We start from the raw sequence: 18,861 nt of genomic DNA, 5'->3' as shown, positions 1-18,861 counted from the left end.
GCCTGAACAATAGCCACAAATACACAATAGACCTACAAGTCCTACACAGAGAGGCAAACTGGGTCAAACTCAACCAATTAGAAATTTTACAAATTAAAAGACAAAAGAGAATCAGATTCTCACACTGCAGCGGAGTGTGCGCTGATATGAAACTTCCTGGCAGATTGAAAGTGTGTGCCGGACCGAGGCTCCAGTTTTAATCTGCAGAAAGTTTCATATCAGCGCGCATTCCGCTGCAGAGTGAAGATCTCTTTCTGTAAACATCCTGCAGGATGTGGCCAAGCCGGGTCTCCACAGTATCCTTTCTTCCAGGAGTGCTAGTCCTGTAAGTTTCGCAGGAGAGTTTCTGTGAAGTTTGGAAGGTAGGAGACGAGGTACAGGTGGAATTAAAGCGTGCTTGGGTAGTTCAGATGGTAGAACAGTTGCCCGCCTAAGGCAAAGGTCCCGAGTTCGAGTCTCGGTCCAGCACACAGTTTTAATCTGCCAGAAAATTTCATAAAAAACAAATGTTTATATCCCACACCTATTATTAAATGAGCAAACCCAATTCAATTATTCACCTCTTTTAGATGAGATCACAACCACAGGATAGAAGCAAAACATTGGACACCAGTCCATTTAGGTTAAAAAGTTATTGGATAATGCATAACTTTAGTCTTTCCATTGTAGTGCTGAATGTGTAATTATGTATGCAATTTGTTAAAAAATGGTTATTGACGTAATTGTACATTAAGGTATGGATCGATATCTTAAGAAGTTAAGATGATTATCTTTTCCTTGTCATCATGTTTATCTGTGCCTTATCAACTCTGGGAATCATTAATGTACTTGAAAATGGCCTTATAACCCGAAACCTAGGTTGTGCAATAACAGTAATAATAAAATTGTGAAACAAGGTCAAAAACATTGTTTATCTAGTTAAACTAACTTTGTTTTGTTTGCATGGTACATGTCTTAGTGCACCAGCACGCACGAACCAAACTCATATGGCGCAAAATATCTCCATTTCATTAATGCACTGCTCCTCTTTGTTTTCGCATATGGGGGGGGCGTGATACGAAGTTTGCTGAGTTCCTTTCGGATGCGCAGACTCGAGTGAGGCCTTGCGTCGTCATGGGTAAGGAAAAGTTCCTTTGCATTTTTGTGACGACGAGCGCTCCGAAGTCTTTTCTTCAGTTATCTGACAGTATTATGGTACACTTCACAGATGAAAGTTGCACCGGACATAAAACGGACTAACTACTTGTAAACCGCAGAAGACCGTCGCCATGGCTTTACCGGCAACAGACATGTCCAGTTGAGCAGTGAGGTGTTGAACTAAGATCCGTCGAGCACCTCGAATGAGAGTGTCCACACATTCCAATACTGCAGGTGTCACAGCTTTGTGCGGCCGGCCAGCACGCGGAAGATCAGGCAGGTATGCGCGACTCTGTTGCGATGATGACAGAAGCTTTGCACAGCGGTTCACCTTGCTTTTCTTCACTGACAGGTCACTTGAGACATTCGGCAAACGCGTATGAATATAATATCTGCGATGCTATAGTTTTCCGCTAAAAGAAATTCAATGACAACTCTCGGCTTGGAACTCACTTCCATTACAAACTCTATTTTTTAAGGCTAAGTATAGCGCTGCTACCCATCGGAACTTCATGAACCTATAGGGGCTGAATCGGTAGTATTCCACGACGACCCACAAAATATTTGGCAGCTTGTCACTCGAAATATGGAGAGGAAAAAATGTGTTGCATAACTTCTTGAGGCCTCTCTCATGCATATCGGGGTTGTATACAAGTGCTTGTATTGCAAACAGCACTGACTTAATAACGTACCTCTATTTTTTCGGGTGATAACTGTAAGGGTATGACTACCATCGGAGACGAAAAATGTGAACTTCGAATTTATTCCCGTCGTTACTTCCTCGCATGCGCTGAACAGGAGTATCCTGTGTTAAATGAACAAATTAATTCCTCGGACAGATGTTACTCACAAGAGGAAGAGAGCCAATGCAGTAACTGATTTAGTCAGAAAGTTATGTAAAGCCGTTGTTGCATCGGACACGAAAGAAACAAAACCAAATTTAAAGTGAGGTCTCAGTTGTAAGGAGATTGAGGCGTGCGTTTCCACTTAATGTTCTTCTGTGCTACGGAAGATAGGAACAGGCTTTGAAGAAAATTCATGTCTGCTGACAAGCTTCGAAATCTTTTGTTGGGAGTGGAATTTTTTTAAAACAACTTTAAGTAATTTGTTACTCAGCGACAGGAATCTTCTCTCTCGAGACCTTTGTCGTATCAGGTGACTGCAACAACCACTGTCGTAACAGGATACTGACAGACGTTACAGCTGAGGAATGGAAATACAAGCTACCACGTGATATCACTTCGCTCAGATTGAAACATACGTTGCTGGTGAATCTTCTGAGTTGAATGGTCAGGCTTCGCAACGTTTCGTCCAGAGCTGCGTTAAAAATCTCTACAGGTGAGCGTTGTTCTGCTCAGTCGTGTTGACTGACACGTCCAACATCGGAGAACGACAAAAATACTGTGAAAATCAGTGTGAACGGCTGAGGCAATGCGTACTAAAACTTCACTAAGTTCAAAATGGTTCAAATGGCTGTGAGCACTGTGGGACTCCACTTCTGAGGTCATCAGTCCCCTAGAACTCAGAACTACTTAAACGTAACTAACCTAACGACATCACACACATCCATGCCCGAGGCAGGATTCGAACCTGCGACCGTAGCGGTCGCGTGGTTCCAGACTGTAGCGCCTAGAACCGCTGGGCCACCCCGGCCGGCTGTAACTAAGTCATTGTTTTTGTTGAAACTTAGGGACCATGTTAACTGAAAAGAAGGAGCATTGGAACTTCATGAGATATCTAGTGGAGCTCTATATAATCGACAAGATGGTTTTATCTTTGTAAGATTTATATCTGTCGATCGTGCAACATTTCATTGCTTTTATTTGGCTATCCGAAGTCCGACCCGTATGTCGGCAGTACGCAGTGGATCCAGAAGTTCCTATGACGACATCCAATGCAACTGTGGAAGGAATGTTAGGGATAAAAGTGTTTCATGGATCGTGACAATACAATACGGAAGATTCACCAAGCTAAGACAACCGGTAGAGAAAGGTTTCTTTCAAAGAAATGGTCATATTGAAAAGTTGTAGTAGTTGAGGTACAGTTTGTAAATAGCTTTCCTTAAATAAATGCTAGTAAGCAACTGTTAAGACTAGGAGCACTTGTTTTGAATTCTATATAACACCGCGAACTTGCACAATAAAGTGGGCAACAATAAACATCCATCAGCATAACAGGAGATCACTAATATATCCGTACGGGTCACGTATTGACGTCTTCCGAAGTGAACCAGGTTGTAGGAGTATATACTACTCAAACACTACGACCCATGCCTGCGTTTCCTTTCATTTCTCTCATTAAAAAGAAATTTAATACACAACGCTGTTCCACAGGACACGTACTCTACTTTACAGCACATTTTGCATTCTACAGCGTTAATCATAAGTGAATTCAGCGCTTCAGAAGATGAAAGAATGAAAAGTCCAAGATATGAAAAGCAGTACGCACATTTCATATCACTGGAAAGAACATCTCTGAAGTTTCGATTCCTATTACGTGATGTGGCGATTTTACACTATGGAGCAGTTCTGACAACATGTAAATGAATTGCAGGTGGCTATAATTCAACTTTTCCTACTTAACACGTTATAACACGGAAAATAGTTACCGCACAAGTACCAAAATCGGTAGCATTAATGTCCAGAGTATGGGTGTATGACTTACATGCGTCACAGCGCCACCGTCCACTTCCAACTACGCCAAAAGGTGTTGCGATTAGTCATCTTGATTCATAGTCCCACACACCTGACCGGCCGCAGTGCTCTTGTTGACATGTCAACATGAGCTTGGGCCAAAGGATGCTCTTTTATGAAAACAACAGTAATGCTGCAGCTGCTCTTCGAGAGTACCACCGGCGAAAAAATGGAAGGATCCTCTTTCTTCAACTGCTGTGCGCAGCATAATGAAGAAGTTCGAATCAACTGGAAAACTGGGCGTCGTGACGGGAGGAAGCCGACGGCCGGTTGCACCAGAAGTGGTTGTCGAAATCGCTGTTGCCGCGCGCGATTCCCGATCGTCAGGCAGTGCGCGTGCTGCGTCACGTCAGTTAAATATCCCGTGGTCCATTATACCGAAGGTGCTTCGAACCGTACTAAGTCCATATCGTACAGCAGCTTGCACCACAGTACTCCGCTCTCCATATTTTCGCAAGGATTTAATTTGACGAGGGCTGGCCCTGGACCGTCCTATGGACAGACGAATCTTATATTTCTCTGACGGGTAAGGTGAACACACAGAATTGCCGAGTGTGGGGATTTAAAAAAAATGGTTCAAATGGCTCTCAGCACTATGTGACTTAACTTCTGAGGTCATCAGTCCCCTAGAACGTAGAACTACTTAAACCTAACTAACCTAAGGACATCGCACACACCTATGCCCGAGGAAGGATTCGAAGCTGCGACCGTAGCGGTCGCTCGGTTCCAGACTGTAGCGCGTAGAACCGCTCGACAACACCGGCCGACGGGGATTTTCACCTCCAGTCTCTTTGCATGAAATTCCTATAAGTGGTGAACGTGTCAAAGGATAGTGTGGCTTCACTGCAGTATTGGCCCATTATTTTTTGAACACGTTGGCGATCAAGACCAAAGACATGCAATGTGACAGGCCAGCGTTACTGCAATACGCTTCGATAGCATGTCATAGCCGCCCTACAGGAGAGAGACACATTGAACTCAACTGTGTTCATGCAAGATGGGGCCCCGCCGCACATCACTCATGAAGTTCACCTACTATTCCGAAATACATTTCTAAACGGTCCAATTATCAGCCAATCGTTTCCAAATGCTTGCTGGAACGATCACCTGAGTAGTGGGACGAATTATGTAGGGCCCCACATTCCGTTGTTGCCAAATTTATTCAACATGGCGGCGATGAATTCATCCAAGATGGCGGCGTGTAGACTTGGTAACAGCGCATGATGTCATCCAAGAATGGCGGATTTTGGCGGCAAGTTTGAATTTTGGCGTTAAGATAGGTCAATTGGGCTACCTTCACTAACCTAACCCTCCAGAAAAAATTGGCGGGACATTCAAATTCCAACAGGATAATGCGTCGACCCTAAGGAAATAGGCCAATTGGGTTACGTGCACTAACCTAAGCTGGCCGGGGTGACCGAGCGGTTCTAGGGGCTACAGTCTGGAACCACGCTACCGCTATGGTCGCAGGTTCGAATCCTGCTTCGTGCATGGATGTGTGAGATGTCCTTAGGTTAGTTAGGTTTAATTAGTTCTAAGTTCTAGGGGACTGATGACCTTAGAAGTTAAGTCCTATATTGCTCAGAGCCATTTGAACCATTTGAACCACTAACCTAAGCCTCTATAGAAAAGTTGGTCACAAGTTCAAATTCCAACACGGTAATCGGTCACACCTACAAAAAAAATCGTCTGAAATAGGCCAATTTGGTCATATCCGGTAACCTAAGTACACCTCATCCTACGAATTCTCCTCAAGTTTGACTTTTGTCGTTCACTTATGTTTTCGCTGCTAGGCTATGAAAATCACGTCAAATAAAGTACAATTGTACCTACCCAAGTCACTTCCTCTCGATTGGCGAAAAGGGACAGAGGACTTTATTTCAGGCAGTACCGTCATCACTTATGCTCCAACTGACTTAGTACACATCATCGATATGGCACCAACAGCGCTCACCACAAGATCAAGACTCCAACTGACTTAGTACCAATCGTCGCAAGCAGAGGAGGCTACCCTCCAGCGACTGCTCATGTCACAAACCTCGGTCGGAAGGCGAAAAAGTTGTTTTGCTGGACAATGGAATCTACCCTGATGTCACACAACCGCCAGTCCACCACGTGGCTTGCTCGACAAAGAACGCTCTCGCTAAGTTTGTAAGTAGGCTGTTTAGGTTTTGATGTTGGTAACGCCACGTAGCGCTCTATATGAAACTCACTGACTGTGCTATGTGCAGTCTGTGGCTGGTTGGCATTGTTGTAATATTCGCTATTGTAGTGTTGGGCAGTTGGCTGTTAACAGCGCGTAGCGTTGCGCAGTTAGAGGTGAGCCGCCAGCAGTGGTGGATGTGGGGAGAGATATTGCGGAGTTTTGAGAGCGGATGATCTGGACGTGTGTCCATCAGAGACAGTAAATTTGTAAGACTGGATGTCATGAACTGCTATATATATTATGACTCTTGTACACTATTAAGGTAAATACATTGTTTGTTCTCTATCAAAATCTTTCTTTTGCTAACTATGCCTATCAGTAGTTAGTGCCTTCAGTAGTTTGAATCTTTTATTTAGCTGGCAGTAGTGGCGCTCGCTGTATTGCAGTAGTTCGAGTAACGAAGATTTTTGTGAGGTAAGTGATTCATGAAAGGTATAGGTTATGGTTAGTCAGGTCCATTCTTATGTATAGATTATTGAAAGTCAGATTGCGTTGCGCTAAAAATATTGTGTGTCAGTTTAGTGTTGTTCAGAATAAGTAATGAGAGAAATGTCTGAGTACATTCAGTTCTGCTCAGCTGTTTGAAGATCAGATAATGTAAGAGGTTTATCAGGAGAGTAATTCATTAATTTTTCTAAGGGGTCGTTTCACGTTAACTGATCAAGCAAGTCTAGTTATTCAACCCTCATGCCCCGATTACCTAATCCAAGATCGTCGCAAAAACACATGCGCGTATGCGTGAGCCATCGCTTTCTACCTCCGCAAGTCAATCTAACATAAAGTCCACAACTCAAATCCCCATATAGAAAAAAATAACAACTCATATCGGTAAGAAAAGGTGTTCACTACACTTTCAACTATTTAGTTTCAACTACATTCCAATGTACAGACCGCCACCTCTTCCCAGGAACTGGCGCCGAGTTTGAATTCTGCCAGTAAAGAAAGGGCACTTGCGCATTTTCTACCAACCTAAGAAAATTGGGGGAAAGAAAGGACACTTGTACTAACCTCAGCCACCTGACCACCACCTTTTCGTAGAAACCAGCGGTGAGTTTGAATTCTTGGTTGTAAAGAAACGTGACTAGCGCTTTCGCCACCAACCTAAGAAAATTGTCTCAAACGAAGCTTACCACCACTAACCTAAGCCTCCGGGATGGTAACTATACCTAGGGGTTTCTGGTATAAGGAGTCAGCCTTCACTAGGTTCATAGATGGAGGAATGAATGAACTTTGTTTAGGGATGGAGTATATGTACCACAAAACACAGGCACTTACATGTCCCACAGCATACTGACCAGGAAACCACTCCTTCATAACTCATTTATTATGCTCTACACACACACTTGCATATTGTAAACCATCAAAAATAACGCATCGCACAGCCTACAGACATGAAAACCACTTATAAATAATGCAAAACATTTACGTCCAAATAGCCAAACTACTCCGAATTTTCCAAAACAATTTCAGAACAGACCTGCAAACTGTTCCTAAATAATACAGCACAGTGATGTATACTCGTAAACTGTTCAAATAGCGCATATCAAGGAATACAGACGCGCTCCCGAAACACTGCAGTCAACGTGCGCAAGAACGATCCTGAGCCCCCCTCTCCATTCAGTACACAGGAGGTAGCGATAAGTAACATATCACTCAGATGTCAAACCGTGCACAGCCCCTGCTCGGCTTCCCCAAGCATGAGATGACGGCAGCTCCCATTCATACGTAACACCTGAGAAATTTCTATCCAAATACGTGTTCCCCCACACACACGTGCTGATATGATCGGGCGGGAGCGCAACCCCGAACTGCGGCCGAACGCAGGCCAAAGTTGTATTTAGACGCCTTTAATGACCAGACGTTTATTTACAGAGAGCGCACTCCAAGCAGATCCGCACGCGTTCCGCGTTCCTCTACACCCTCACTTCAACTGCGGTCCAGCGAATTTGATGCAGAATTCCGTTCCACAATAGCAGAACCTGCTTTCTCTTTAGCGATTCTAACGGACCCTACATCACATTTGACTCACGCTTCACTGCGCTTAGCTGCATACTACCGCGAAGAGAGGCAGCCGCATCTCGGGTCCCACGCGTGTCGTTGAACACCGGTGAAAGTTGCATTCCAAGCATCGCTCACGCCAGTCTCACATGCCAGGCATCTCCAGGTGCCCATTGCCTCTGCCACTGAAGGCAGGGTGTGTTGTCACACACACACACGTTCAACCATAATTAACTACCCAGCACGGCTTTCGTCTCGTCGTGAAACGTCTGCGTGATGACTCGCAACCTAAAATGTTCTCAACATTATTCTTACCTCACAACCCAGGGCAACCTCTCGAAAATTGAATAATGCCCCATAAATAGTTAACGCTCGCTTACTCTCGCTTTCTATATGTCTCAGGTTGTGTGCACGGAAATTCTTTCCATAACAGAATCTGTTTACGAAAATAACATGTAATCCACTCTCCCCAATGATCCTAACATGATACGGTTCCATTTCTCAACGTACAGAAACTTTCCCGCCACAATCAATCGAGCATTCTGATTCTCTGTTATCGAATTTAACTGCCGAATTAGTGATGCAGCCTGCATCGAAGCACGATTCTCTTTTTCTTTCCGACGCTTTCTGTGCTTATTTTGCACAGATCGCTAAATTGCACTGTCAGTTAAACACACAAAATTGCCTACACATTATCAAATACGTACCAGATTCACAAGAATGTTGGAAGAGACGAAGATAATTACCAGTGTAACTAAAATTAAATATTACGATTGCTGCTACTGTCTGACACGGGACAATGTACAGTTAATGTCTCCACTTGACGAATGCGATTCACTATCAATAGCCCATATAATTTTCCATGTAAAAATTCGCTCACCGTTATCCATGTACTCAATCTATACGTCCTCGCTAGTCATCCCACAACATAAACAATACAAACTTTACAATGCAATATATACACAGTTCACATAGTGCAAGCAACACTAACTTTAAAGTGCAATATAGGTACATTCCACACAAAGAGCTCATTTATCTTTTATATCTGTACAGCACACGAAATAATTAACTTATGTCTACACTGACACTGCCTATATGTCACGATGCTCCCCTAGTCCTAGGGAAGCACTGCCATCCTGTTCTTTCTTTCTACAAACGCTACACTCAACAGTAATAAACTGTTTTACGCTGATGACCATTTTGAACTGACAACTAAACATCGAAGTGTTGTCTACAGGTCATCAAGAACATACCAGACTTGCAGTAAAATTGGAATGTCAAACTGATCTCCAACCAGGGAATACATCACCGAGTACCATCTCGATCTAGTAAACATGCAATTTATATCCCTCGCCATATTAAATCACCCACTTTAAATTAGTGAACCAAAGTCACTCTCAGAACTGATGTGCATGGAGAGGGGCGCCCCCCGTGGCACAAACACGTTACAGCTTCCGCTTTCATGCTCACATTTCTACAGACATCTCCAGACTCGTTGATTACAAGAACACCAATATTTTCGTAATAATATTATACCAATTTAGCTGTACTTCTCGATGTCAAGCACCGGGCAGCATCCTACCGATCACTCACCCAACATAATTCTGAATATGTAGACTGTGAATTATCTATTTACATAAACGAAAATTTAGCTAAGTGGAGCTTGCTAAGATTATAGCCAGTTTTTAAGTGCAGAACATTGTAGTTTTACTCTAGAACAATAATTTAGAGTTCATAGCATCGTTGATTTAGGTAAAAATGTGTCCAACACAATTCTTCTCGGACTCTATCGCGTATAAAAATAAGTCTTTTCTTGTTCTTCTTAACTGTATGCTATTACATTACGGCACTTTGATATCTGTTACTATACATCGATAAGTAGTGCTAATCTCCTCGACATGGTAACATCTCGAGAAATCTCGTGCACTTGGATGGGCTGGGACTAGGACAGCTATATTCTTTGACGAGACGTGGAGTGTAGCGCTCTTCTTCTGATCGCTTGGAGATTAATTCTTTAACGATGTTGCAGGGTTTGTTGGTCAGTGACTGTGTGAGATTGGTCTTTTACCCCAAGACGGTGAGAATGCTCTGTGACTTTCATACGCTGAGACATAGATCGTAAATTAAACACTATGCTCGAAGTGTTACAAATATGTAGAGCGACGTCTGATGTACTTTGATCATGTATGTGTTCGAGAGTTAACAATGAATGCACTCACCGCACAGTAATCTACCCATATTCGCAATCATACTCGCAAAACGATGTAATAGGGGCCGTTTAGCTGTGGTGCTGAAATTGGGGGGCCATGCTGTCACATCAGTGGCCGGTGGTGAACTTAGAGAAAAATTCTTCGCACTATAAAGTCTGTTGCTTAATATTGCAGTAAATCTAAGATGTCTTTTCCATCACATCCGCTCATCGGCTACCACTTAATGACTGAGTGACATAGCTTGTTTGATTTTCGGGAGAAGTTTTGTGGGTGGGAGACAACTTCTGGGGGTTGCTAGCAGCTAAACAGCGATCGCGTACATGAGTGCAAAATTACGAATAACTCGAAATGGAACGTCGAGTTATCATCGGTTCCGTCACCACCACATATGAACTTAAATGTAGAGGTCATGAAAGACTTTGGCACGGTTGTTTGGAAATTCTCCACAACACTGCCAAACCCTTCTAGTTTCCTTATGTTGTAAGTGTGTTTGGCAGTGTACAAAGCGCGGTAGAAAACAGTGTTTCAAACAACTAATTTGGGCCACAGTGGGCGTATCTTGTGATTTACAGTATAGTACGTGGGATACGATCATTCTCCTTGAGTAGAGATGATGGATCTTTAAACTACCCTCTGTAGTGTATCAATAAGTGTGTATTTAATAGGTTTGTTCGACACAGGGAGCAGTAGCAGCAGCAGTTTGAGGGGTAAATTCAGGGGCGAAGTATGCTGTTAGGAATGCCTGGAGGGCTGCACACTATGCTGTTCTGGAAAGCATTGCGGAATCTCTCTCTCACTCTCTCTCTCTCTCTCACTCTCTCTCTCTCTCTGTCTGTCTCGTCATCGCGTGAGTAATGGCGTCTATGTGAGTTCTACATCGGATGAAGTTATTTGAACTTCTGTAGTTATTAATTTTCTTTGGGGGGCAGAGAATAACAATGATAGGATGTTGGGCTTATAGATTTGAATGCACATGGATCTGTAATACTTGTATGTAGTTTGGGAACGCACCACAATGCGCGCATTTCCGCCGAATGGTCAAAATACGGTCCCGTCGTAGTAACTCAGTTCGCTCTGTTTCTAGAAGGACTGCAGGAGATGGTGGATATGACTTTGTCCTACTTCTGCTCAGTTGCGGCTTAAAATGGCACGATCTCATGCGCAAAGCTGTAGAAATGGAAGCAGTTGCAACATGTGTAGGGACTGACTAAGATCATGTTGGACTTTTACTGTAGCAGATAAGTTCGAGAAAGGTGACTCGTTTCGAGATATGAGAGCACAAGAGGTATGATTCACTTGTGGCTATGATCCGGCGCATGTATGTGACTGAATGGGAGGACCTGATTCCAAATCATAGACATCATTTCTAGCGGATAGCGTAAGAATAGAGGTATAAAAAGCTAGTGTACATTTCTTACGACATCACTAAGCATACGATTTACTACTGTTTGTCATCTTTGTCAATCAGTCATCGCCTTTAACTCAGTGGATATATAACGGTGCCCCTGACGTGAAACATAGACAGAATACCTTACGCATTCCGGATAAATATCTAGCAGTGTGAGGGAGTTGCAAATACCGGTCACATACCGCGTTCGTTAACCGAATGACTTTCTAAATTCACCTATTTTATCACGAGGTTGTAATGGTTGTTTGTTTATAGTTATTGAGCTGTCTAGAGCAGGCTCCACTTAGCTAAAGTTTCGTTTTTGTAAAGAAATAATTCCCAGTCAACGTCTTCAGAACTATGTTGGGTGAGTGATCGGTAGGATGCTGCCTGGTGCTTGATATCAGGAAGTACAGCTAAAATGGTATAATATTATAGCGAAAATAAGGGTGTTCTTGTAATCGAGGAGTCTGGAGATGTCTGTAGAAATGCGAGCATGAACAGATTCCAAAACGGGCTGCCGTCGCACCTTTGGTGGTGGTTTGATTTGGGGGAATGGACCAAAGAGCGAGGCCATCGTTCTCCTCGGACTGGGGAGGGATGGGGAAGGAAGTAGGCTATGCCCTTTCAAAGGATCGATCCCAGCATACGTCTGAAGTGATTTAGGGATATCACGAAAACCGTAATCAGGATGGCAGGACGTGGGTTTGAAACGTCGATCTCCCGAATGCGAATCCAGTGTGCTAGTAACTGCGCCACCTCGTTCGGTCCGTCACACCTCTCTGAGATATTCGTGTTGCCGGAATCTACGAATTGCAAGCAGACGTCGTCATTTTCCGCCTAAAAAAATTTGACCACATTGAGCAATGTTAGCTAAAAACTTGGATAGATCTTAACTCGTACTGCGCGATTCAAATACTGATCGTGCTGTATTCACTAGCAGTAATATGGATGCTCTGAGGTTGAGAATGCGCTGTGATATCGATGAAGTTAATTTTAAACTGGTTTGCTTTCAACCGGTCCATTCATCGTTATTCGGATAATGTGTTTAAACTTCTACAGATTTATGTCTCCTAGGAATTCTCAAAAGAGCCAAATAATTTAAAGAAAGATACCTTTTCACCAGCTTTTCTGTTAACAATAACTACTTCGCAGTAATTGCCAGATTACTGATTTAATTTTCAAGTGCAGCATGTGACCACTTCCATTTGTGCAATTGAATGTATATCCAGTCAACATTGTCGAAAGCTTCCCCAGTGTTATCATATTCAGTCTGTGTAATGCGTAAGTTGTGAAGAAAAGCAAGGAGAAATTTGGAAGGGGACTTAAAGTTCTAGAAAAATAATACAATTTCTAAAGTTTGATGATCGCCCTGTAATTCAGTCATGTAAGGGAAAGCACTTGGAAAAATAATTGAATGAAATCAATAGCGCCTTCATGAGAGATTATAATATGATTCTAAACAGCAGTAAAACAAAGGTAACAGAATGTATTCGAATTAAATCAGGTGATACTAAGGGAGTTAGATTAGGTTATGAGACACTCAAAATAAAATATGACTTCTGTTATTTGTGTATGAGAATAACTTGGAAATTTGTGGTGAAGTCTTATGAGAGCAAACTACAGCAGTCATCGGTCCCTAAGCTTACGCACTGCTTAATCTAACCTAAATTAACTTACGCTAAAGAAGATACACACACACCCATGGCCGAGGGAGGACTCGAACCTCCGACGGGGAAAGCCGCGCGGACCGTGATGAGAAGCCCTAGACCACGCGACTACCCCGCGCATCTGAGAGTAAGTGATGGCCGAGGTTGGGTGGATATAAAAGGCAGACTGAGTATGGCAGCATAAGCATTTCTGAAAAACTTAAATTTAAGTGTGAGGAAGTCTCTTCTGAAAGTACTTGTGTAGACTGTTACTTTACGTGGAAGTGAAACGTGAACGACAAATTCAGACCAGAAGAGACATAAAGATATCAGGATGACGTGCTATACAAGAACGCTAAGGAATCGACTTACAAATGAAGAGACTTGGAGACACAAGAAATTCATGCCACAGCTTCAGTAAAAGAAGAGATCGGTTGACAGGGCACATTCTGAAACGTGAAAGAATGGTCAGTTTGGCCATGGAGAGAAATGTGGGACTTAAAAACTGCAGAGGGCAACCATGGTTTTAATATTGTATGCATTTCAAACGGATGTAGGTTTGTGTAGTTATGAATAGTTGTAGAGGCTTACACAGCGTGGACTAGCAGAAAGACCAGCACCGAATCAGTCTTCGGACTGTAGACGAGAACAACGGCAATATGTGTGTATTTCCTAAGTATATTACAGCCCCGCGCGTACGTTTTGGACGCGTGGAGATCTCAGGAGCAGGGAGCGCGGCCCACCTGGAAGAAGAGGATGGGCGTGATGGCGACGACGGCGAGCAGCCATGTGAGCACGATGGAGAGGATGACCCGTGGCCGGCTGTCTGTGGGGTGGGCGGCGGAGTGCCGCACGATGGTGAAGTAGCGGTCCAGCGCGATCACCGTGATGGTGCCCACCGAGACCATGATGTTGGCGCCCTGCAGCGCCGGCACCAGCTTGCACAGCAGCGCTCCCATCGTCCACTCCCGCCTGCAAACGACACAATACCCAGAAACCACATTGTGGGAATCTGTTAACCACGCTCCTGTCAGGAAAAGTTTTGTTGCAATATCCGTTGCGAACGTATTTATATCGTTATTCTTTCTAATAGACATAAATCATGATCCATTATTACTGCCGCAATGTACAAGAGGCTTTCAATAATTGATATAATCCTTTTCTTAAGAAAGCAGGTTAGTTTAATTCATAATTCCAACACATTGTATTATTCCTCACAATTTTGACTAGAAAATCATATCTTTCAACAGAATCTCCCTTCAATGCTATGTCATTATGCCACCTTAGTGAAAGGGCCTATGTTCCTGCATGGTACGACTCTTATGGTCGACGTCGGAGTCAGCGTCCTGATGCATCAGTAACCTCCCATCATCCATGTACAGCATGCCACGCAGTGCAGCGTTTATTTGCCCAAAGATGGATGTCGGAAGCTGCGAGATCCGAGCTGTAGAGTGGATAAGAAACCACAGTCCCCCCCCCCCCCCTCCAGTGTCCAGTGAAGTTTTGAGGACTCCTCTCGGGTGCGCAGAGTAGTGTGAGGTCTTGCGTTGTCTTGGAGAAGTTCGTTTGCATTTTGTGGTGACGAACACGCTGAAATCATTTCCTCAATTTCCTGAGGGCAGCACAACACACTTCAAAGTGTCACCAGGAGAGAGGAAATCAAACAAAATAACCCTTTCAGACTGCCACAAGAACGCTGCCATCACATTAACAGCTGAAAGTATGGCTTTGAACTTTTTCTTCGGAGGAGAAGTGGTGTAGCCCCTCTCCACGTACTGCTGCTTCTTCGGTTAGAGGTGATGTGTCCATGTTTCATTGCTTTTGACGATATTCTACAAAAAATTGTCAAGAGCAGTCTCGTAACATGCAAGAAATTCAGCATACATGGCCTTTCGTTGCTCTTTTTGATCTTCTATTAGGCAGAGGGAAAAGAACGGGCGCGCACATTTGCCTAACTCATATGGTGGACGCTCCTGTCAACACCACTAACAGATCCGTCCACTTGAGCAGTGAGGTGTTTGACTGTTATCACCTCGAATGAGAGTTTTCGCACGTCCCTACACTGCGTGGATATCAGCCGCATGCAGCCGACCAGCACGGAGGAAATTGAACAGGTTTGTGCGACCTTGTTGCGGTTATGACAGAATCCTCGCCAACGATTCACAGTGCTTTAGTTCACTGCCTGGTCTCCATATAATTCTGCAAGCTCCTATGAGTATCTGTGATGGTCTGGTTTTCCGCCAAAAAAAACTCAGTTTGCCACTTGGAACGTACCTCCGTTGGAGACGCCATGTTGAAAGTTATGTATGGCCCTGTCTCCTACTGGAACTTCATGAAACTATAGGCGCTGATGCGGGAATATTCCACAAAAATTTCCACATTTCTTCAACCTAAACTGGACGATAAAAAAATTTCACGCATTACCTATTGAAGGCCCCTCATAATACAACCATTTCAGATGACGAAGATAGAACAATAAACCCAAATTACTTTACTGAGATGATTCATGAGTAATGTATTATTGTGAAATTGAGATAGAACATAGAATATACGGCAACTGGTTGCTATAGAATTCAAGGATCTGTAACTGTTACCCATTATAGCTAAGAAACCGAATCAATAGTATTTGTTCAGCTTTTGAAAGTACATATCGATTAGTTCCCACATTGGCTAACTCATTTTGTACGTTCCATGAGCCATCTAGTTTCCCATCATTTGTTGTTAGCATGACGATACTTGCAGACGTTTTAATCTTTAAATATAAATGATTCAATTCTTAAGGAAATTAGAACACATAAAGTACAAATTTTGACCCTGTCGATAAACCATCGTTTCTTAAAAGTAATACAAAGCACAGGTACAAAACTAAGATTAGAAGCAGTTTCCTCAAAGAAATAAAGTATTTACACGTACGAAGGAAGGAGTCAGATACATGGAAACGTATTTGGTATAGGACAGTGTGAATTAAAAGCCTTTTTTGTACAATAGTAGCGAATCATATCCAGTCAAATTTCTCGTGAACGAGGTACTGGACGGCGTTCTTGGAATTTTGTAGAACGCGGCCTCCCTTTTAGAGTCAGTGATGAATTAAATTTACGTGACTGAGCCATAGCCTTTAAACCAGATATTTACGGAAAGAGGCTGCGCATTTGCTGTATTTGAGAGGCTCTCCAGATTCTGTATTTCGTTGTCTCAGAAAAGCTCATCCGTCCAGTTAGCCGCGCGAGATAGTACTCCGCTTATGTAATTCGTTCAGTCGAGCCGACCGCCTAATGGATGCCACACTGCAGTGTCTGTGGTGTTAAAAAGAACGTCCTAACTTTCAGTCATATATGCTTGTCTGTCCGAAGGAAAATTGCATAGTTCTTTCTACTAACAATGGCACTGTAGCATGGTATTTATTCGTCGATTACAGCCAGCGACTTTCAATTAAAATGGTCCCCACTGTATGGGGATTACATAAAGTATGTACGAGTACGATTTGTGACGCAGGAACAACGGCCTATGGATGTTGGAGTCTTGCCGTATGTCGTGCACGGATAGCTAATCTGTTAATGCGACCGCTCACTTAAAGCGGGAAATCTGGTTTCGAGTCCCGGCATTGCACAGATTTTGACTGTCATAATTCACTTATACAGCTGGTTGTTGTCCATCTTTGCAATTGCGAATACATTGAATCCGCCTGCCGAATTAACCCCTATGACTGTTGTACGGTTCAGCCTGATGTCGTTTTTAGGCAGTTTCCTATATCCAACTATGTGAATACCGGGCTGGTACCCACGACCCAAAACGCAGACAGTTTTGGTGCAGATATTCAGTACCGTGGATCATAGTGTGGGGACGGAACGGCATCCTCAAAAACAGTACCGGTACCGAAATCCGGTAATACACATGCCAATTTCGTGTATCTACGGAATGCAGATAAAAGTGAACAAAGACTGTCCTAGAGATGCTCACATATGTCTTCGGCATTCAAGAAGAAGTGAAGATTCCTCGGTAATACCGAATAGCCCCGAAGATCTACTGTATAATAAAGGCTTTACCAAGTTCGGAAACTAAACACCACAATTAGCCCCACATAACCATCGTCTAGGAATCTACATCTCTTATTCTGAAAATAGAACCTAAGTTACCAGAAAATCACGTATGATTGGACCATAAGCCAGTAGACTGAAGCCATCTGCGATGAAATGGACTTATGAGTCATCTTCTAGAAAATTGTGCGAAGAAAGTCAGAGCAAGTTTGCAAACAGCAATACGGGAAATTTCCAGCTGACAAAATTATAGGAAAATGCCACAAGTCCCAATACATCACACAACGGTCATCGCTGCATCCAGCGATACCAATCGGCGTGATACAAAATGAACTCACTGGAGAAGAGTCTTCCTGCACCAAGTCGATCCTTCGAGCAACTTGAGCAGTTTTCCAGTTCGAGAGAGCACTTCAAAGATTGTATGAAGAAAGAAAAAAATGTTCAATACTTGACCCCTTCATAATGGCCTGAGCTTACAATCTGATTCATATCAAATACGCAGTCGTCTTACAGAAATCTACCGCAAGCAACATAGAAGCACAAATCGTTTAGAAACATGAAATAGTGAAATAATAAAACGCTTTCAGGCCTTTATATTCATTGTGTGGAACTACATCCTATTCTTCATATACGAAATTAGTATATAAATTCACAACGGCTCCGTTAGGGTCATTTTCGTTTTTTTGTGGAATCATGTCTTTTTCTAGCACAATGCGGGAACATAAGTAGGTATATAACCTGTAGGCAACTACAGAATCCCTAGCCTTAGTCCCTTTCACTTTCAGTACATTTAGTAAACCATATCGGAAGAAAGAGTCAGCAGCTGAGTACGTCCTTATCTGCTAAAACTTTATACATTCTCTGAAATCAAGTTTCTTCTGAATCTGGTTTACACGCAGGTATATCGTTTTATGAAGTATCCGTGTTTTCTCTACCTTCCCCACACTTGTGATGTCTTAATGCTGTACGCCTATCATTCTTTCCCATTACTCCCCTCTTTGGAAGAAACAGTGAGGATGAATGCGTCTGTGCACTGGATTTTGATAGTGTTCGGTAACTGGCAAACTTTTCGCCTGCTACTGTGGCACCCTACCAACTCTTGCATAGTCTTAAATTGAGGCAAAGACGTTTACTTCCTTACGGTTGACGCGCTTTTTCGTTTAAGCTGGTATCGTGCGAAAAGCTGTCTGTCTGACAACTCCCACTAACTGTGTGGACCCAGATTTTGCTTGGATGCTCTTCACTCGTTCCAGGGATTGTGGTGAGTCAGGCTCTTCGTGGGAGCTCGTTTGCAGTAATTTTGGAAGGTAACTGAGTTTGCATAAGTTTCAGTCTACCTGAAGTATTAACCCATTTCTTTTACAGTTCTTAATAATGACGAGGAAAATTTTATTCAGTATAGATCGTGGTAGAGTTTTTGTAATTGCTCGATTTTACTGGTATACCTCTAAAATATTTTGGAGAAGGTAATATACATTTGTCTCCTTAACATGTGACCACAAATAAAATATTGTGCAAGTCACAGTTCAGATTTTTAAAGGATTCCG

General features: G+C 43.0%; 1 protein-coding gene across 1 annotated transcript in view; it reads right to left on the bottom strand.

Annotated features, from left to right (window-relative positions):
- LOC126176434 (neuropeptide Y receptor type 2-like) overlaps window positions 1-18,861 on the bottom strand; it is a 412,320-nt gene that overhangs the window by 94,359 nt on the left and 299,100 nt on the right. The window contains exon 3 of the mRNA XM_049923590.1: window positions 14,024-14,252. Coding sequence (XP_049779547.1) covers window positions 14,024-14,252 — 229 coding nt within the window. The remainder of the gene's footprint in view (window positions 1-14,023; window positions 14,253-18,861) is intronic.

This window comes from Schistocerca cancellata, chromosome 3 (genome assembly GCF_023864275.1).
Source record: "Schistocerca cancellata isolate TAMUIC-IGC-003103 chromosome 3, iqSchCanc2.1, whole genome shotgun sequence".
In the NCBI taxonomy this organism is placed as follows: Eukaryota; Metazoa; Arthropoda; class Insecta; order Orthoptera; family Acrididae; genus Schistocerca; species Schistocerca cancellata.
Note: the sequence above shows the minus strand (reverse complement) of the source record. Positions and strands in the feature narration are given on the sequence as shown.